Source organism: Saccostrea echinata, unplaced genomic scaffold (genome assembly GCF_033153115.1).
Source record: "Saccostrea echinata isolate AGI-Se365-2 ecotype Australia unplaced genomic scaffold, CSIRO_AGI_Sech_v1 ptg000017l, whole genome shotgun sequence".
NCBI lineage: Eukaryota > Metazoa > Mollusca > Bivalvia > Ostreida > Ostreidae > Saccostrea > Saccostrea echinata.
Window position 1 is genome coordinate 4942418 of NW_026889766.1, and position 22145 is coordinate 4964562.

The 22145-nt window shown below is 32.1% G+C and overlaps 2 protein-coding genes across 4 annotated transcripts; one reads left to right on the plus strand and one right to left on the minus strand.

Annotated features, from left to right (window-relative positions):
- Nucleotides 1-1307: 1307 nt before the first annotated feature.
- LOC133189345 (tetratricopeptide repeat protein 23-like) lies at nt 1308-8730 on the minus strand. Of its 2 annotated transcripts, none has more exons than XM_061324732.1 (12): nt 8671-8730; nt 7713-7871; nt 6912-7089; nt 6427-6550; nt 5481-5763; nt 4856-4982; nt 4501-4583; nt 4194-4279; nt 3183-3310; nt 2656-2805; nt 2256-2338; nt 1308-1853 (listed from the first exon to the last, which is right to left on the minus strand). In XM_061324732.1, exons 2-12 carry the CDS (start codon nt 7859-7861, stop codon nt 1730-1732), a joined length of 1515 nt encoding a protein of 504 aa, XP_061180716.1. In that variant the 5' UTR covers nt 7862-7871; nt 8671-8730; the 3' UTR covers nt 1308-1729. The 2 variants fall into 2 exon arrangements, with proteins under 2 accessions (XP_061180716.1, XP_061180717.1); XM_061324733.1 differs by lacking the exon at nt 8671-8730 and adding an exon at nt 8540-8564.
- A 251-nt stretch (nt 8731-8981) lies between these two features.
- LOC133189346 (superkiller complex protein 8-like) lies at nt 8982-20011 on the plus strand. 2 transcript variants are annotated; one of them, XM_061324734.1, is made up of 11 exons: nt 8982-9010; nt 11870-11897; nt 12100-12205; nt 15753-15838; nt 16229-16315; nt 17015-17163; nt 17274-17367; nt 17915-18008; nt 18311-18403; nt 18764-18842; nt 19484-20011. In XM_061324734.1, the coding sequence occupies exons 1-11, from the start codon at nt 8984-8986 to the stop codon at nt 19574-19576; spliced, it is 936 nt and encodes a 311-aa protein (XP_061180718.1). In that variant the 5' UTR covers nt 8982-8983; the 3' UTR covers nt 19577-20011. The 2 variants fall into 2 exon arrangements, with proteins under 2 accessions (XP_061180718.1, XP_061180719.1); XM_061324735.1 differs by lacking the exon at nt 8982-9010 and adding an exon at nt 11296-11354.
- Nucleotides 20012-22145: the final 2134 nt, after the last annotated feature.

Genomic DNA, 22145 nt, shown 5'->3' on the forward strand with positions numbered 1-22145 from the left:
GTAATCAGAAATTACAGAACTCACCTCAATGAATGTTATCTTTAAGTAAGGCAAGTCCCACGGTAAACTAATAATCTAGGAGTGTGCATCCCTAGATGCAAAGTATGCAATTTTAGTCTGATAGGGCTTGCAGTTACTTGGGAATGGACTTCTCTAAGAACTTTAAACTAGTCACTCATCCAGAAAATGTAAGTCATATGCAGCATCTGAAGCAAGTTTGAGTGTTGGTCTATTGAAGCATTATTCGTGCAAGTTTGGTCTAGGTAGGGCTTGGAGTTGCACTGGAATGGTCCAAAACATTTAACCTGATCACTCATCTAGAAAATGTAGGCCAAATCCAGCATCTGAGGCAACTCTGGTGGTGTGCAACCCTTGATCAATCAATGCAAGTTTGGTTCAGGTAGGCAGAGTTGTCCCTAAGACCCGGTGCTGAGGAATTTCCCCTCCTATATTGATGCAATTCCCTGGTTATTCTGGTATTCTCCCTCAACCCCCTGTTAGGGGAGAAACCTTAAACCCCCTTCTACTTTTTTAATGTCCCCTGCTATTTCAATTCTTAGGGATAACCTTGGGTAGGCCATATAATTTCTTTGAAATACACCTATTCCAAAAACTTTAAAATTGGTCACTCATCTAGACTCTGGAAAAGGAGATGAAATCCCAAATCCAAAGCAACTCAGGTAGTGTCTCAATAAATGTATCTTTCATGCAAAGTTGGTCAGCATAGGGCTTATGGTCTCTTTAGAATGAATCGGTAGCATAATAAAATTACAGCACTTGAGCCGATATGTTCATTTGTATTATTTATATACAGTTGAACTTTGGTATCTTGATCACCGATATCTCTTGATTCCATGGATATGCTGAAGTTATTTAGACATCCCAATCTCTTATTCTCTAAGTATTTAACCTGGATATATATCAAATCCGTGGATATCTCAGAAGTTCTTTCCCCGTTCCATTGAGTTCGAGATAGCAACAGTATTAACAAGTGCTGGAATTGGCAGAAAATCAGGACAAAATGAGCTAGAAAATGATTACACCAATAGAAAAAAAAAGTTTAAGAGAATATAATTTCCTGAAGGACAAAATATCAGATTGTTGGCAAAGGGTAAAATTGTTCATCTAGACCATTCTGTTAGCAGGATATGAAGAATTGGTTCCTTAAATTAAAGAAATATGATAATTATGCATTTATTTTTTCAAAATAATTACAGCTATTCCTATATATCTGTATCATAATCAGATACATAGAAATTCTTAAATAGTTCTAACATTAGTTTAAAACTAAACATATATGTACAACTATGAGTACACATTATTGTATATAAAATCAAAATTCTTAAAATTATCATAAAAATACTTCTTTGACCTATAAACCCTTATTAAAATAGGAAGAAATTAGGTTTCTCGAGAATATCTAATAATTATGTGTATGAAGTGAAATCCTAAAATTATAACAGAAGGAGCTCAAAAGATTTTCATGTTCATGTTTTTTGCAAACATTTTCCAATCTGCTGGATATCCTAGTGCATTCCAATTTTGAAAAAACCAAGAATTGATTTATCAAATATTCAAGTTTTTTTTTTTTAAACAAATTCTGTCCACGAAAATGGTCAAATCTGTGGACTTCCTTCTAAATGTGAAATCCCTCTTCTATGCATTTTGAGCTAAATTAATGGCGTCAATTTCAATTCTACATGTTTAATTGTCACTATATAAAAATCTTTCAGTCAAATGATGTTTTGAAACCTCCAACGTTTTTGCTGCCTTTTACTATTGCATTAAATTTAGGTCTCTTTTTCAATTCATCCCCTTTGCTTAGCACAAAGTTGTTGGAAATTCCTGGAGTTCTGAAACAGAAATAAATATTTTGTACAAAAACTCTGTGTGCATAAACAAAGTGAAAATGGTAATTTAAAAAATTGATCTTTTTCAGGCACACAGTATCAGGGGGAGGGGGACTACCTTCAACTGTTCATAATGTTCATTCAAAGCCCTTCCCCTACTTTTTGTTGCAGCAAAGTGAAGTAGTCCCATAGTAATGTACTAATAAAATTTGTTTTTCAAATAGGTTGGAATCCACATCCCCCCTCTACCCAAATTAATCTTTAATTAGAGTGTTAAATCTTTATTAAAGTACCAATATCATGGATATGCATATTGTACTTCAAGAGTGTAAATTCAGTACATGTATATACCTGGTACACTTTCACGACTGCTATTCAAAGTAGAAGTACTGCAAGTCTACTTACGCCATTAATATATCAATAGTTCTTTCTGTATCTTTGGACTTTTTGTGGCCCTTGCCCAACACAAGACATTCTATATCATGACACTGAAATAAAATCATAGCTATACTAAACAAAACATTATTTTTAATTCTCACATCATACATGATAAGCTATCCCTATATTTGATAAACTGAACAAAATACCATGAGGTACCGGTACTTAAATACATTAACCATTTGCCATACCTCACGTTTTTACAGTAGTTTTGCCAATTTTTGCTGGCAGTTGTTCAATTTTTTTTTGTGTTTCAAATTTGTTTATCTTCCCAAAGTTTTTGACAGTGGTTTAACCACTTTTCTGTCAGTTGTGACCTTACCTTAATTTTTTTTGACAATAACCAACAATTTTTGCAGTGCTTTACCTTTTTATATGTTTTCAGTGCCTTTTGTATGTTTCCCTGAGCTAGATATATGGAGGCCATCATTTTATATGTATCTGATACATTCTCTGAGTAGTCTCCAAAAACATCACATTTATCCTTCACACTGGACGATAGAAGACTCAAGGCTTCCTGAAAAGTAGATATATTTTTTCAGTTTGATATTCTTACATTCTCTCTGCAAAGTTTTCATTCATTTGCCATTACAGTGTATATCTATACCAAATTCGCAGCGTTATTTCAAACAACTGGTTAAATTTGACCACACATACGTTTGAGTTACAAGTAATTTTTTTCCAAAAATCATTGATAAACCATGTTTTTAGGGAAAAAAATTATAAAACTATCAACATTTCCTAACAGCTAACCACTAGAGTGAAATTTTAATCACTTAAAAAAAAAATAAAGACTCTCTTTTGACCCTAAAGAGCAAAGCCAATCAATTTTTCTGATACATTTAGCAATACAAGGAACTATCCAATCAGATACAAGGTTACAAAATGACTTACAGCATTTCTGTCAGTCCTGATGTAGAGTCTTGCTAACTCGTCTTGCACAGTCAGGGTCTGTTTATGATGAGGACCATGAATGGTTTGGCAAGTTGCCAGACACTCATTTAAATACTTCTCAGCTGCAGCTGTAATTAGATTAAAAAATTCATATAAATTGTTTGGAGAGGAGAAAAATGTGACAAACCAGACCAGGGTTCGACCACTAGTAACCAGATAGCTCAGTTGGTAGAGCACCTGACTGGAGATTCCGGGGGTGGGGTGGGAGGGTTTGAATCCTGGTCTGTCACATTTTTCTCCTCTCCTGTTACGTGTTCTTGAATGGCAAGATGTTCATTTTCTTTGCCGTTACTACTTATACTCAAATTATAAATAAAACACTATACTTTGATTCTCAATAACTGAATGAGTCTTATGAAAAAAAAAAAGATTCTTTGATTGATAAAAAAATTAAGCTTGAGAACTTCTATAAATCTTGGCTCTCTCTGGCACTGATGATAACACAAAGAGGTTAGTTGAGTGGGAATAAGAGAAAAAATTCATGTGCCAGAGCAGGGGACCACATACATGTACTTTACTAATTAAAATCCTGCTCAGCTAGGTCACATTGGTAAGAAGCAAGTATGTAACATCCAGTCAAAAAATTAAGATCCAGATGGATACACACCTTCCCCATCATCTATACTCTACCATAAAGTGAGATCTAGCTGGATGCATATCTTCACAATTCTCATCTCATCTGTATATAGAGATCCAGAAATATACAAACCTTAAGATCTGGATGGATATAAACCTTGAGATCCAGACAGACACAAACCTTGAGATCTGGATGGATATAAACATTGAGATCCAGACAGACAAAAACCTTAAGATCTGGATGGATATAAACCTTGAGATCCAGACAGACACACACCTTGAGATTTAGATGGATATAAACCTTGAGATCTGGATGGATATAAACCTTGAGATCTAGATGGGTATATAAACCTTGAGATCCCAATGAATACATACCTTCCCCATCCTCATCTCCTGTGCTGCTGTAAGCCTGAGCCAAAGCCAGGGAGGTCTCTATTAACTGAGAATGTCCATCTTTATAGCTACAAAACACAGAAAATCACCAGTATTACAGCTATATATAGATGGTATTACTGCTTCCATTTTTTAATATAATTTATAGATCTAACACAAATCTTTGGTATTTTTTTTAATCAGTTACATTGTTGAGTATCTAACTACATTTTACCACAGATGTTAACTTTTAAAGATATATAATTAATCCCTGATTCATAAGTAAATGTGGACCAGTTAAGTGACTTACTGGGAACCAGCAATAGAGTGGGCCTGGAGAAACATATCTATAGCTCTTTCATGGTTGGAATATCGGCCTTTACTCTGCTCCAAGTTCAGGGGTTAAGGTAAGTAATTCATGTGTATTAATTGATTTAATTCATTTACATGTATACGATACAGAGTTTGTTGTTTTTTAAAGATACATTAGTAAAATATAAAAAAAACCCTACTATTTCTTCTTTACATTCAATATTAGCTTACTTTATACCTTTGTTGACCATAGTACATTTAAAATATCCATAAATCATTCCTTTAATTCAAAATTTCCTTTGTTAAAACAAACAACTAAAATAATTTTCCCCTGCTCTGATAACAAAGGATATTTTCCCACATTCCTGATAGACTGGGATGAGGTGCACTGAATCCTCGCCGTATCGATCCTCCATTAGTTTCAGCAGTTTATCGTACTGTGATGTCGCCACAGCATACTTCTTCTGTTTCCAGTATAATCTATGGGGATAAACAGGAAGTTAATATAGAGCTTCAATGTATCTTATAAAGCAATACTTCACAGAGCATATACATTTGTAACTAAGGGAGAAAACTTTCTTTGACCTTGACATGTTGCTTTGACTAAATATTAAGTCACTATTTCATTATCATTTCTTAACATAGACAGGGTGAAAGAATTTATGGGCTGCATTGTTACACAGGTAGACACAAATAAAATCCGTACTGAATTGTATCCCTTAACTGTAGAAGAACACTTAACAAAACATCTAAATACTGTCGATCATCGAACTTTTGTGATACATTCTTTTAGCAAGATGTCATTTGTTATTTATAAGTGAGACATAATTTTCAAGAAATTTGGTTATCATTCGATGTAATCTTTATTACCACAAATATACATGAGAATTAAATTTTCGCAAGCAGGCCGTCTTGCATAATTACGGGAAAATATAGATTGTTCGAATAAAAAGTGATTTACATTATCCATTACTGTACCTTGCTGTAGCTTGTGAAAGCTTGATTTCGTAATCATCAAGCTGATTATCATCCACACAGGAGAGCTTGTTAAGCTCACCAATCACTTTCTCCGTTTTAGCCAACATCTGATCAGCTTCGTTGTATTTTTTCAGTGTGGCCAAAGCTCGGCCTTGGATGTAGTAAATCTTGAAAAGTACGTCGTAAATATCGGCTTTTTCCTGGTCAGTCGTGTAGCTTGTTACGGAGTTTAACATGATGGACTTAGCATTCTCTGTGTGATATTCAGCTTGTACTGCATATGCTGAGGAATGATATTAAAAATGTTATTAGCAGCATAAACAAACAGAAGGAACTGGGTGTACTGTATATGTGGATTACACTTTGATGATGTGGAAATGTTGACATAATTTCCACTTGTCAGATTTCTCATCCTTCTTAAGGAGCAATATATGTGTAAAATACTAGGCCTATTAGACTATCACTTTGTATTCATAAAATTTCTAAAACTAGGAAATCGTCAAGCATTCAAACCTTCCATATAGTGACTTTTGCAGTATATAATTTTATATATACTTATCTGGACTGAAATGAGTTTTAAATCTTAAGAGTTGGCATTCACTTGAGAGAGACTGATTACATGTACAACTTTATATTTGCACAATGGTTAGGCCGTGATTTTAAATAAAGATACCTCACAGATATACTGTAAACCAACTATTTTTTGCGTCATCTTTTATTTGCTATTCATCAGTTTGAAATCAATTTGTGACGATTAATTTTCGCGACTGAGGAAACATTCTCTACAAATACAAAACAAAATAAATGGTTCATGGCGATTAATATTCCCGAGTTAAAGTAGGTCGCGAAACTCGCAAATATTTCTCGCACGCGAATAAAAGTTGGTTTACAGTGCATACATGTACAGTACTAGTATTGTTATCTTCTAAGACAATAGAATATTTACCTTTAAGATCCAGATAGGCTTCAGCAAGGTTGGCATGACTACGAGCCAGTTTCCAATGCCCGGCTCCATACAGGATCCGGTTCAAAGCCAGACATTTTGTTAGCTCAGTGATAACTTTATCAACCTATATTAAATTAAGAGAATATGAATGTAATTCAATACGAAATTAAAAGTCCATGTTAGAAAATAATGTTTAATATGCAATTACAGTCTTATATTCAAATGAATGCTACTCATGAAATTAAAATTTTTGATTGACAGAATATAATCATTATTATATGTATGATAATGTGTCCGTCACTGAATAATGAGCATAATTATTTACTTAAAGTTTTTCAAATAAAAATATTAATAGAAATACTTTAAATGTCAGATATAAAATTTCTTTTTTAATACTGAAGAAATAAGAAACAGAGGTCTAAGATTTTGATGTCAAAATATAAATTATCTTTACCAAACTTCTTGAAATTCTTTGAAACACCAACCTTTCCACTTTCTGTAAACCTTACAGCTTTCTTTTCTGCTATTTTTAACTTTTTGTCAGGAGGTGTCATGTCGATTTTAGAGCGTCCATTTTTACGTGGGGTACGCTGTGACCTCCTCTGACTTCTCTGTGTATGGGGCACTGTCTCTTCATCTGTGTATACATCCTCCTCAGCAGACCTGGTATCAGAATAATTAATCATAATAATTACTGTAAACCAAATATTATTCGCAACAACTTTTATTCTATTTTTATAAATCAGCTTTGAAATCTGTCCAGGATGACTTTTTTTTGCAATTGGGGAAATATTTTGCATAAATACACAATAAAATAAATAGTTCGTGGCAAGAAATGTCTGTGAGTAAGGGAAAGTCATGAAGTCACAGATATTTCTTTCATGCAAATAAAAGTAATTTTACAGTAATACACAGTTTACAGTAGTTTACAGTAGTTTACAGTAATATACAGTTTACAGTAGTTTATAGTAATTTACAGTTTACAGTAGTTTACAGCAATTTACAGTTTACAGTAGTTTACCAGAAATTTTTATACAATAATAAATGAAAAATTCATACTGAAGCTGATGATGACATTTTACCTTGACAACAGCAAGTAAGATCACAATCATTTTATGATAATACTTGCAAAAATATCTACTGTTAGAAGTTCATTTTCAGCTCCTCCTTAAGTTTTCAGGAAATAAAATCATGGTGGAGTACTTGCCAAATATTACCCAGTACTTCAAAATTAAAAAAAAAATTGATGAAAAAATATGTAATAATAATATTTTGGTTCATTTTACCATGTATCATCCTCTGAATATTCATCAGAATCGTAATTAGTTGGAGAACGTCGTCTTGGAGATGACCTTGTAGCACTAGATGAGCGACCTTTAACCTCTACAACCATGGGTCCTCCTGCACCAATACCAAAATCTTCTTCATCAGACATGTTTAATGTCCTAATTAAAAACAAAATCATTAGTTACTGTATCATAATTTTTTTACATCAATAAATAATATTCTAGTCATAAAAAAATCATTTTTAAGATAGAAAAAGAATTAGATATGTCATTACAATTAAACACACTAAAACAGCTAAATGCCAAAAGTGTGAATTCCATACTAAACCTATTTGATTACGAATTTGTAGAATAATGTTAAAGCCTCTGTGTAGCAGTGTGTGTGAGCAGATTAAACAATCTAATTTACTTTAGATTGAAAAAATAAGTGCTGGGGCATCTTTTTTTGAACTAGGGGTTGCCTTCCCTGTCCTTCCTTATTGAAACTGATAACAAATATCACTCTTTGCTTGAACCACGTTAATATTGTTTTATTTAGGATTCCATTTCTTGGTTGTTATATATGTTAAAATAGTGGATCTTTTCTTTTTTTAATCAAAAAATATTTGTACATGTAGGTGCTCGTCAGTTGCATTACCTGTCTTCTAACAGTTGAGCTTAATTATGATGACGTACATACTACAAGAAATACAAAGTCTGTAGATTATCTACAGTAATTCTGCTAGATATGGCAAGTAGTCTGTAGATTATCTACAGTAATTCTGCTAGATATGGCAAGTAGTCTGTAGATTATCTACAGTAATTCTGCTAGATATGGCAAGTAGTACTTTCCAAGTAAAAACACATACAGAATCCAGATATCAGCTGCAAGCCTGCATGTCTATTTGACTAAAATAGGGATCCTTCTGCAATCTACGATATCAATTCAAACCCAGTGTTTTGAAATAAAATAGTATACCTTAATTAACTAGTCCCTGGATAATAAATATCGCTTCTATTTCAATATTTTTCTAAGGTGCTGCTTAGCAATAGTATTATAGTTTTTGTTTATCACTTTTTCGCCATTTTGAATTTTAATTACTTCGCACCAGGAATCGAAAACAACACTTGAAGATTAATATAACATATATCAACAATACTTTGATTTCTATCAGGCAATTTCAATTATTGATCTAGTAACGAATTTTAATTAAATATTTATTTTTCATGGGGGGATTCTTTTAACGAGTGATTTTATGTACGATATGCCTAACTAATGGATAGCAACAAACATGGCGAACACCGGGCTCTCACAACTGGTAAGTATCATTTATTCATCTTGTCAAGTCCCGTTCTTGAATGTAGCACGTGATTGACTCCCCTTATTCAAAACTGTAATTTAATCTGCTTAATTATATTGTATTTTCAAGCGTATCCAGGCATGAAATGTAGTTACATTAATGAAAAGGTGCCCCAAGTGATGCTTAACTAAAGCATGCAGTAGTTTGTAGAAAAAGAACCAACCATTCTACTATTTTGTATAGTTACTTGAATGATTATTGTAACTCAACTCTGTACAATGAAGAAAATATGAGTGAAAATGGATTCTGACCAGACCATTCAAGTCCATTGTTATAGTTTCATTGCATATTATAATGATTTACTGTGCATATATTTAATAAATGGCCCTGGTTTTACCTGACAATTTTCAAAATTTTACCATAGCTAGATTTCCAGTAATTTAGCATCCCCCCAACTCTGAAATTTATTTACTGGTAGGCAATTAGTGCAGTTTGAAGAATATGTTGACGGTGCGATCTTTAGGGCGAGCGCAGATACCTATATTCAGTTTTATTTAGATCACGTTCTTTAAACCCCACATGACATTTTGTATGTCTAGATTCTGACGTCACATGACGTCGTTTGTAAGTTGCATAACTTAAACAAAGTCTGAACAGTGCTAATTTTAATAAAGAAGGTTTAATCTACTATTAATCTGCTATATATCCATCAAATCAAGGTGTCAAGTTTATTTTTTTCTTGGAACTTCTTGTTACTGCGAGAATGTTGTTTGTAATGAGATGCAATTCGTAAAGCATTATGGGATCACAGGTTACTGCCGAAAAAATTCATTTGGATCAATGTGCACAGTCTGAATTTTCTTTTCACCCAGGCATTGCTTTAAGAGCTCGCAGTGATGCGCAGCGAGCTAATATTTATTTCTTGTTGACCAAAGGAGCCTTGTGGCTCATAGGTACACAAAATATATACAATATAGGCAAATGGCAGAGGATTCAAAAAGAACTACAATATAATAACGTATAGATATAAGGAATTTGTAACAAAGGTAGAATTCAACTAACTAACTAACAATAAATATTGACAAAGATTCTGAGTACATGTAGTTTTAAAATTATATGCACTAAAAAGTTGAATACAAGTGCAGGATTTATTGGGTTCCAGGTATTCATTCTAGTTTGGTGTATTAACATGATTAAAATTCACCTATTATTTCATTTGATCAAGAAATACACCCATTTAAATTGTGGAGAGAAAAATTAAGTCAAATTTCAAATTAGTATAACTTTTGAAATAAATTTAAAAATAAAACAAATTTTTCATGTTGTGTTTGTATTAAAGTATTTTAAAAACTTGTAAATATTCAAGCATGTTAGTTAAATAAAAATTAAAAATATTAAAAATCTAAAGAACTGCGAACGATAGTATAGTTCTGCCACCTACCTCCAAGTCAAATTTCAAAAGTTAACATATTTGTATGATTTTCCATATCTATATTATAACAGATATTTAATATATGAATTTTCATAAAACATAACTTATTTGGGAAAACAAAGAGAGATAACTCCTTAATTTTGGTAAAAACAGCGTTTTTCACTGTAGAAATCAACGGAAAACGGAAAATATTTTTAAAACATCCCCCCCCCCCCCCCCCCCGTGAAACAAAAATTCCTTTATATGGGTTTTATGAATTATCATTTCACAAATTTCTACCATAGCGGGGGGGGGGGGGGGGGGGGATATGTTTATTGACAAATAACTGCAAAATTTGTCATTTTATTACCAATTTTAAATGAAATTACAAATAAGATAAGTTTAAGAAGTATTTTATTCATGATATACATAAATGTATATACAATGAATATGGATTGAACAGCAGATAAGGTACAAATAAGATAAGGTCTTTTATCAATCCTTTATATTGAATTTTACATAAGTTAAACATACGGAAAGATTTAAGGGTCATTTAGCCATTTCCATGCGTTTTGGAAAATCTAGCGATTTTTAAAGCCTGATTTAAATGGATAAAATTTTCAACCCCCCCCTTTTGAAAAGAGTCGTAAATAAGAGAAATTATGTTTTTGTCACTGGTTTTAAAATTATCAATCATTTAATAATGGACTCTTCTTTGCATTCAATCAAGTTTTAATGACCAAAATGCCGTTTATGTTGAATTAAATGGGTGCAAAATGTAGGCGGGAATCTCGAGTTAGCATACGTGATTCTTTTGACTTAAGTCTATTCTTAGTTTATAGTCTTGGGCCTAGGTGTAACTAGAGTTAATATTCTTTTCTCTTTAAATTTAGGAACAGATTTAAGATATTACGGAATTGACAGTCAGACATGTTTGAATTTTCAAGGAAGGTAGCTCAGTTCGAACCATTCAGTGTCCCCTCCATTACAATACTGTTCTGATCCTTCATATTTTTTCTATTACATTTAAATTTTGGAAAAACTCATGTATTTTTGAGTTGGATGGATTTAACATTTATTTAGTTTTTCTTTTGATGATTTGCATTTCTTCATTATTTTATTTATTTTTTTTTAAAGAGAAAACTTACTTTAACATGTTTTTAATTTTCTTTTAATTAAATTTAACTTTTAGTTTAAAAAGAAATATATATATATCCTTTGAAATTTCATGTTCTGTTCACTTGTATTCAGTCCAGAGGCTAGTTTTGGTTAAATGAAGTTTTTATAAATATGGATTTGAGAACAGTGACTTCAATCATATTGTAAGTCATAACCATTTAGAATATTATGTATAATACAAGTACCTGTATTCATAAAAGTCTGAATATGTAATGTTTTAAATATGTACAAGTAATCATGTTAATTGAATTTATTTTAACTCCTTTTGTATTTTTCTTTATTTGCAGTATTCTATTATCTTCAAGCAGGAGAATGGTAAGCAAATGTAATTTTTTAAAAGCTTGAATTTCCCTGCACTATGTAAAATGAAAAGCTTGCTTTTTAAACAAACATATTTGATAAAACATAACAACATAATTTCTCCCTGTGAAAATGTTAATTAAATTTTTTTTTTGTGTACCAGTATGTACCAAAGGAAAGAATGAATCTATAATCAATTAAATTAATTTATCACCAGCACATGAGGACAGTATATGGAGCTGTGCTTGGCAACAGAGTGATAGAGATAGGTCAGAGAACATCATTACAGGAGGGATAGATGACCTTGTCAAAGTGTGGAAATGGTAAGTTTATAAATAGCATCATAACAATGGAGGGGGGGGGGGGGATTGATGACCATGTCAAGGTGTGGAAATGGTAAGTCTATAAATAGCATCATAAGGCCATCTCTAAAAGATTGTTTGGTTGCCCTCTCCAGACCGACTGGCTTAAAATGGCCCAATTCAAATTTTTTTAACCTCCAGGAAACTATTTTTTTTACGCATTCTGGAAAATAGATTTTGAAAAACTTCAGCATTGATGTTGAAATTTTCTTAGAAAAAAAATTTCCCCACCTACCTACTCACCCAATTTTTTCATCCTGAGTCGGGAGAGGACAAACAAACATTATTTTAAACTAGTAGACTAATTGTTCACAGAACAATTAGAGGTCTTTCCACCTTTTTAAGTGTTTCCATGTAATTTGGGCTGTAAAAAAAGAAGAAAACTGAAGGAAAAAAAAAAAAAAAAAAATTGTTCTTCCAGCAGGGATCGAACTCGGAACCCTTAGCTTGAAAGGCAGGCACGCTAACCACTACGCCACCAATTCCGATGAAGATTTATGCAGTAAACTACCTATTCAAGAATAAAAAATTGTTGTACAACGTAGTTATCGGAATTGAATAGTTTTGAGAAACATGTTTCCATATCATTTGGCTTACAAAAGAACAGAAGAAAGAAAGAAAGAAGAAGAAGAAGAACAAAGCAACAAAATAAATAAAAAATCAAAAATTCGTATTTTGCTATAGATTTATTGTCGGGCTCGTTTCTCTATAGAGTTCAAAAGGTCTTTGCGCATCTCCAAAAAAAGATGTTTTTTTTTTTTTTTTTTTTTTTTTTTTTTTTGCGATTTAGGGGCCAATTTTTCTCTCTTTCCCCTTCTCTCTTCCTTTCTCTTCTTCTCTCTTTCTCTCTCTCTCTCTCTCTCTCTCTCCTTTTTTCTTTTTGCTTCCGTGTTGATGGCATTTGTTTACATATAGTTACCATGGAAGTACAATGCATGCATGACATGTGTTTTACTGTGCATATCGTAATTCTATTTTTGTGCACTGTGCATTCGAAGGTTTAATTTGAGGTGTTAAATGTTCTGATTTAGTTAGACTACTTAGAAAAGTGCCGATGAAATAAATCGGACTCGAGGCTAATGGTATGTAGGTCGTCATATAGGAAAACATGGATTGGACTCAAAGCGACCTGACTGCGGATCCTAAGATTGTTGCAGGCTCAGTAAGAAGATTCCTGAATGAAACAAGCTTCCATGTGGGTTATATTAAATGCAGCTATGATAAATAAAATGTTCTACATGCATTTTAAGAAGAAAACAAGATAATTAAAGCGTGGAATAGTTTATTTCATACATTTATATTGGTTTAACCCCCCCTTTTCATATATTCCGTATTTCTCGTATTTTGGATGACCTTGACCTTTGACCTTGACCTAAATTTCAAGGTCAAAGTTTCTAAAGTAGTCGAAGACACTGTTGAAGGTTTCGCATCTCTACGCTCAATGGTTGTGGAGGAGTAGCGATAACAAGGCTTTTGGCACAAGGGGCAAGAAATTTTTAATGCGTCAGGCTAAGGGGTTGAAAAGTGAAATCTGAAAATAGTTTTAAAAGGACATATGATGTATTTAATGTTATGTAATATATGTTGTCAGACAAAAGAGATTTTAAAAGAGCTAAATTTCTCATATTTAGAGTGACCTTGACCTTTGACCTTGAACAAATTTTGAAGTCAAACGACGAAAAATCCAATGCAGTTAGTTTCGTGTCTCTACGATGAATCGTTTTAATTTTTTTCATCATACGTAAGAAGAAAAACTTTCAGGGGGCAATAACTCATCAAAGTGCTGGATCTATCATTTCGCAATGCAAGATCGAAAAGTCTTCTCAAGTAGTCAAAGACATCGGTGAAGGTTTCGTAACTCTAGGGTTTATGGTTTCGGAGGAGTAGCGATAACAAGGTTTTATTGCGAAAGGGGTTATAACTCCTCGAGGGTTCAAAGTTCATATACGCAGGGTCAACTGCAAAAATCTTTTACGAAGTACATTCTTATGGACCATGAATCTTTTCGATAAATCTTGAAACTCAAAAACACGTGGCGGAAAAATAATAATAATAATAAACAGAACAATTTCAATAGGACTTTCCACAGAAAGGTGGAAAGCCCTAATTAGCCTAATAGGAGGAATTGATGACCTTATATTACATGTTCAAAATTCTTTGTCCAAGATAAAACTACAAAAACTCAAACAACTTGATTTCTTCATAAAGCTATTGTTTCATCGATAGGCATGGTTAAAAAAATCATGGGGCAGGAGAGAGAGAGAAGTGGGTGGGGCTTGGATCAAGCTTGTGAATTTACAGAATCATGTAAATATAAGGAATAACTGTCAGATATTTTTGTTTCATGATGATGATCAAGCAATTGGCTTGCATAATAATTTAATGCATAAACGCCGAAGGTGTTTATGCAAATTATCATGCAAGCCAATTGCTTGATCACCTCATAGAACCAAAAAACTAGACAGTTATTCCTTAAATATATGTGTAGATTGAAATGGTGTATCTATAAAGGATTATAACAAAGGGGGATAGCTGCAGAACTGTAGCATTATGGTTTTATAATTTAGTCTTTGACCATAAGGCTACAGATCCTGTAATGCAAATAAAGAGCAAATTACAGCGCAAGATTTTCTGCGCACTTTGAGGATGTATTTCGCCACTTTCCAGCATTTGTCAATTAACGACCTTTCATTCCCTAATTCTAGACATATTCTATAACCAACCTGTATATTTTATCCACCTCCTAACCCTTTATAGTTGTCTCTACAGACCAATAAACTCGCTTGTTGTGAATTTATTGTCATCTGATGAAGATTACTAAGTTATGTTGATGATATTTGAGTTATGATGATGATGTTGATGATGATTATTGAGTTATGATGATGATGATTATTGAGTTATGTTGATGATGATTATTGAGTTATGTTGATGATGATTATTGAGTTATGATGATGATTATTGAGTTATGTTGATGATGATTATTGAGTTATGATGATGATGATTATTGAGTTATGATGATGATGATTATTGAGTTATGATGATGATGATTATTGAGTTATGTTGATGATGATTATTGAGTTATGATGATGATTATTGAGTTATGATGATGATGATTATTGAGTTATGATGATGATGATTATTGAGTTATGATGATGATGATTATTGAGTTATGATGATGATGATTTTTGAGTTATGATGATGATGATTATTGAGTTATGATGATTGAGTTATGATGATGATGATGATTATTGAGTTATGATGATGATGATGATGATGATGATGATGATGATTATTGAGTTATGATGATGATGATTATTGAGTTATGATGATGATGATTATTGAGTTATGATGATGATGATTATTGAGTTATGATGATGATTATTGAGTTATGATGATGATGATTATTGAGTTATGATGATGATGATTATTGAGTTATGATGATGATGATTACTGAGTTATGATGATGATGATGATTACTGAGTTATGATGATGATGATGATGATTACAGGACGGGGGAGAAGTTAGAACTGAGACACGTCTTGGAGGGTCATCAGCTGGGGGTCGTCTCTGTTGATATGAATCTTAGTGGAACATGTAAGGGGCTATTAGACTTTTTATTCTGACTCGGAGATAAATGGATTCTTAAAGTGAAATTACTTGATGAACTTTTTGAATTATTTAACTTAATCATTAATATTCATTACTTACATGTAAATAATTTATTAATAAAGTTATAATTGAATTATGTTTTTTTTTGCAATATTTTTGCAAATGAATTAACATTCCTGTATATTAATTAATATAAAGCTTATGAAATAAGTTTTCTCAATTTTTCTAAATTTATGTAAAGTAAAAGTTACATTCAAAATTTTGTTTTCAATGTATTAGAGTGTACAACAGACCAAAAATAGGTTCTAAATTGATTGAATAACTTGTCTGATTTTTATGAACCAAGATGCTTATAGTAACATATCTATATTTCAGTGGCTGCGTCCAGCAGTTTAGACAGTCATGTAAGAGTCTGGGATGTAGACACAGGAAAATGTATCAAAAGCATGGAGGCGGGACCAGGTAAACACATAAAGTAAAATAAGCTTATAACAAAGTGCCAGGGGCGAATGTTTTTGCTTTGTTATAAACGTAATTCATTGTATCCACTAAGTTCACAATATATTTTTAAGCCACGGGGAATGAAAATCACTTTGATTTAAGTGTCAATTTGTTATAAGCAAGTTTGTTATAAGAGCATTTTTCTGTATACTGGTATCATTTATCAGTGCTATCTCAGTATAAAAATTTTGTATGGCAACAAGGTCAAATGAGTACTGTGCATTGCTCTCAAAGTCACAAATGAAAATATTTAATCACAGTAATTAACAGAACATAAATTATTCCTCGATCCTCAAATTACATGGCTAAATTATGATAATGTTATCAAGAGTTGCATTTTCTTATTCCTAGGATTTGACATAGTTAATCTTATAAAATTTATATGTGTGATTTGCATTGTGCAGTCATATAGTTGTAGTCACATAAAACTAAATCAAAGACTGTAAAATTTATGCCTGTATAACTCTCTACATATAATAAAATGTTTATGAATAGAGCTGAAATCATTACATATATATATGTAAAGAAAGATTATGGTATTCTTAACTGTGTACTGTTTTATATATATGTAAAGAGAGATTATGGTATTCTTAACTGTGTACTGTTTTATATATATGTAAAGAGAGATTATGGTATTCTTAACTGTGTACTGTTTTACAGTTGATGCTTGGACTCTTGCTTTTTCTCCGGACTCCAGAATTTTAGCAACTGGAAGTCACAGTGGAAAAATTAACCTATTTGGAGTCGAGTCCGGACGTAAGGAAGAATCACTAGACACCAGGGGGCGCTTTACCTTAAGTATTGCATATGTAAGCCAAAAATGTTCACAAGCCCATTTCCTTAAAATTTGTTTTTGATTAAGGAGATAATTCGTCCTGACAGTTGAAAAAAATTTCTTTCATTTTTTTATGTTTATTAGAGTCCAGATGGAAAATTGATTGCCTCGGGTGCTATTGATGGAATCATCAATATATTTGACACACAGACTGGGAGACTTATCCACACATTAGAAGGTAAATCTTCAGAGGAAGGTCTTCATGCAGTTCTATGGTACCTCAATAAATATCAAACACCAGTAAACTGGTCACTTGTACAGTTTTGGGGAACCAGTTATTGACATATTACAGAAAGGTTTTAATAAAAAATTCTGTCAATTGAATGGATTACTTTTTTTTAAGTTTTATTGTTCAACAGTTGATAAGATACCTCTGTACATCACAGCTTGTTTGTACAGACTTGGCCACAAGAAACTGTTCATGTATAGTAAAATTAAAAGGGACTTGGTTAGAAGGAAATCTCACTTAAGGTTTAATTCTTTCTACTCCCTATTTGTAATATCATAACACTTTCTCAGTTACAAGGAACTTAAGTTTTATGTCCAACAGACTTCCTTATAAGCAAGTTTTACTGTATTTAACACCTGTTTTCTGAATGGTTGTGTATCATGTAAACGTATCAGAGGAAATAAGAAAACTAGTTGGGTAAAAAAATGACAGAACAACAATGTTGGAATTATTTGAGAATGTTCCCTTACTAACTATATACATGTATTAATTTCAGGTCATGCCAAACCGATTCGGTCGCTGTGTTTTTCACCGGATTCTCAGCTTTTGGTGACAGGTTCAGATGACAACCAGATCAAAATTTATGATGTGTAAGTTTTTTTTCCTGCAATCAAAAATATATACATGTACATAGTATCTTTTTAAGTGCCATTTCTGAAGTTTTTAATACATATTACAGTGTATATCCTTATTTCTCATAGACTTTTTTGGTATAACTTGAAATTTCATTTCGTTAACATAAACTTTAATTTTGTATATTGCATGGTTAGTTTGTACTCAGGTACTTATTTCAGCTTACTTTATAAAGGAAATAAAGTGCTGTCAATTAAAGAGTTATCTCTCTTAGCAGAGTGGTCATTTCTCTTTAATTACGTAATATTCTTTCATACAGACAACATGCCAACTCAGTAGGTACCCTGTCGGGACATGGGTCCTGGATTCTTAGCGTAGACTTCTGTCCTGATAACACACATTTTGTTTCCAGGTAAGTGACAAAATTAATGATCTTTACTGGTAAATCCCCAAGTTAGATGGCTGTATTGAATGATCTTAAAGTTTTTGTGAAACTACCAGATAGTTGCTGAAAATTATATTTTATAGACATGGAAGCATGTTGATATCAAAATAATGATTCAAAATCTAATATTCAGCTGTTTGAAATGATTTAACAATAAGATAGCATTCAACAAGACGTGCTCTCGAAGTATTTACAGTTTACAGAGGAACTTTACATTATTTTCTTAGAAATAGAGTTTTATATGAATAATTGAATTTATTGGATGGATTTAAATTGCAGTAGTAATATTGTTTAATTTTAAATTATCACATTCTGTTTTTATCACAGTTCATCAGATAAGACAGTGAAAATCTGGAATGCCGGTAGTAGACAATGTGTACACACATTCTATGACCATTCAGATCAAGTAAGTCCATCACCAGGGTAACGACCCACTTCTATCCTCCCCCCACCCCCTTATTGCTAAATGTCCTCTCTTTTTATTCTGTATTAATTCAGATTTTTAAATGCAACTGTGTTGACTGGAAATCTCTACAGGTTTGAAATTCTCATTTTGAAATAGTAATATCTTACGGAGGATTGTAATTAAATTCCACATTAGAAATATTCACTAAAGAAAAAGAAAAGTGTTGTTGTGTTATTGTATATACAATGATATTTTGTTTTAAAATTTGAATTCTCTTAAATCCTCCTATCCATGTACATAATATAGATATATTCATGATAAACTCTGCAGTCACAAAGATTTAGTAAATGATTAATTAAAGGAGGAATGACACATAAGCACAATTTGTTTGAAAAGGAAGTACATTTATGTAACAACTTTATGGTTAAAGGTCAGTTTAATAGTCATGCTTAATTTCTTCCTCAGGAATTATACAAAAAGCAATGCTTTTACATTGAATTTAGTAAATTTTATATATTTTAGAGTTCTTGATACTGAAAGATGATCAAAGATAATTAAAAAATGTATTTAGTTCTTTTCACCTATCATAGTTTTCCCTAGTGAGTTTTTCATCATTAATTTAAAACTTTTTTCCTTCACAGGTATGGAGTGCCAAATATAACAGTGCAGGGTCTAAGATTGTGTCCGTATCTGATGACCGGGCAGTCCATATCTACGATTGTCCACCGGTCTGAAACTGACCATACCACTGACTCATCATCACAAATCATGGCATCTTTTATCATCTTTGTCATCTTCATTAGGCAATGTTTATATGAAAATGAGATTGTGGGAATTTTCATAGACCGTGAAATGAATTGTTATTCTTGGTACATGTATAAAGATCAATAAAATTTGTATGTTATGTTGGTTTTCTGCGAAAATATATACATACTTTCAAAGGGAATATTAACTTTGCCACTAGGGGTTGAAATAATAACATGTTAGCTGTGGAAGATGATGTCTTTAGACTTTTACAATGCTTGATGAAATTTACTCAGAATTTGGGGATTTAAATTATATATTTATGTATTATTATTTTGTACATAAAAACATTTTTCACAGATTGAAGGAATCAAATTTAAACAAATGAATGAGGTTAATTCCATGATCAATAAACATAAAAAGGATAGGTCTTCGTTTTTTTTTCTTGTGTGTGTCTATTTCCTCTTTGAATCATCCCCCCCCCATAATTCCAACACATTGTTTCTTGTTTATTTTGAAGGAGGATTATATTCAGGCCTACAAAAATGTATAAAGTTTCTTTGGGCCACACCAATTTGAAATCTTATTTGTCGGACATTTGATGAAAAAAAAGTAGGAGCTGGCAAGCGTTTAAATAATATTATTACTTTTTTGTTGGTAAAATTTTTAGGCGGAGCGCGAAAAAATTTGAGTGGACAATTATATTTTTTCGGATTTGCAGAGTAAGCAGATTTAAAATGTGAAAAATAGAGCGGAAATGGAATAGAAAATAGCACAGAATTTCCATGGTTCGAGAAATAAAAATTAATATTATTTGTGTAGTTTTGCTTAAATACGAGCGCGCGGGTACGAAGAAAAAAATTTATTGATGTGGCCTTGAGTTAATCCGCAGTAACTGTCCATACAAGAGCAAAAAGATACATTATGAATCGACTGCTCTTACTTTTTTTTTTTTTAGAGGAAAAGGTGGGGTGTAAAAAAAAGAAAAGAAAGAGAAAGACGCACAAATTTTGAATTGGTGCGCAATGCATTCATAAAAATATTTTGCAATTTGCATGACTGCACACCTTGCAATTCACGGACAGAAAACGGTATTTACAAATATAGGCATTGTATGCAAGATGTATGATATAAGAGATTTACGTGTATCTGTCAGTGCATAGTAAACAACATAGTCCGTTGCGTCATGTGCGCGCAAATGGTTACACTTGTTAGATACTTCATTGAATTTGTCAGAGATGATAAAGAAAAATAGAAAATGCGATACAAATAGAAAATAATAAGTTTGAATGAATAAATTTATTGCGTTAATTCTTATTTAGCATCATTTTCTAACAAATATACGCAGCTCTGCATTAATGGAAAATTAATAATAAAACATATTTGTTATTTGTCTACTGGGCCTAGTATTTTCTCGTGCTTATATATGCTTTAACAAAACCAAAAAGTTCATCACATTTTTATTTTCCTTTATCATTTTTAATAGCGTTTTGATGTAAAATAAACATTTTTTTTCAGGTCCAACCCACTCAAGAACCTGTCTTTACGGAAAATGTCACTCAGCAGAATGATAAAATTAATAAAAAATTAATTAATTGAACTATTTTAAGGTTAGTTAAAATACCGACGATAATAAAAATGTTTGGTACATTTAATTTCTTCATCATGCATACTTTGTAACGTGATAAAAAAAATTATGAATGATGTGTAGGGTCAGAGAATGATTAGCTATTATTAATCCGTTTAATTAAAAATACTCATATTCTTAATTGCAATCGTCACCGTACAAAAACGGGAATTCACTTTGAATGTCAGATGGAAGGAGAGAAAAATGTTTTTAAAACCACATCACAAGGTATTTATTTTGCATGTTATGCACGAATTGTCACGGTAACTCTGAAATATAATTATTGCAGTAATTGGAGTAACGAGAATTTGTAAGAGAGCCCTCGGGAGATTCAAATATTAACGAAGTTGAGACGAACTTTTTTTTCTTTCAAGAAAAAAAATTTCTCAATATTTCTATTTCTTATTCATATGAAATTTTCTAAAATCTTTACTTAAAAAAAAATAAAAATAGAATCAGATAATATATTTTTCTGTGGTTTATATTTGGCGTCTTTTGAAAACGAAATCAAAAATCCCTTTAAAAATATCTTGGCATTCTTATTTTTCAATTACTCAGTTTGTATTAACATCACGACATGAGGGATCTAGAAGGGGGAGGGTCCGGGTTCTCCGGAGATTTTCAGAGTTATTAAATTTATATACATATATTAAAGTAACCCATTAATGACCCCCCTCCCGAAAAACACGATCCTCTTAAGTTGATAAGGAGAGTCATGTATATTTATATGAAAGAAAGTGCAAATCAAAACTCAACCCCCCTCTTTTACCCCCAGGAAATAGGTTTCTCGAGATTTGATATTTTTTTTTATTCGCTCGCCTTCTTTCCCCTCTTCTTTTTTTATTTTATTTGATGCACTGTACATTGTAGAGGACGTACGCATTGTTTAGGATACCCCCCCTCCCCACCAGGCACAAGAAAAAAAATTAAGT

Coding starts and splice junctions, on each gene's coding strand:
- LOC133189345 (XM_061324732.1), bottom strand. CDS start 7,861: ATGTCTGATGAAGAAGATTTTGGTATTGGTGCAGGAGGACCCATGGTT. Junction 4,584..4,855: donor TCTATCAGGAATGTGGGAAA/ATATCCTTTGTT, acceptor TAACCCCTGAAC/TTGGAGCAGAGTAAAGGCCG. Junction 1,854..2,255: donor ACTATTGATATATTAATGGC/GTAAGTAGACTT, acceptor TTTCTGTTTCAG/AACTCCAGGAATTTCCAACA.
- LOC133189346 (XM_061324734.1), top strand. CDS start 8,984: ATGGCGAACACCGGGCTCTCACAACTG. Junction 15,839..16,228: donor TATGAATCTTAGTGGAACAT/GTAAGGGGCTAT, acceptor TCTATATTTCAG/TGGCTGCGTCCAGCAGTTTA. Junction 17,164..17,273: donor TTACCTTAAGTATTGCATAT/GTAAGCCAAAAA, acceptor TATGTTTATTAG/AGTCCAGATGGAAAATTGAT.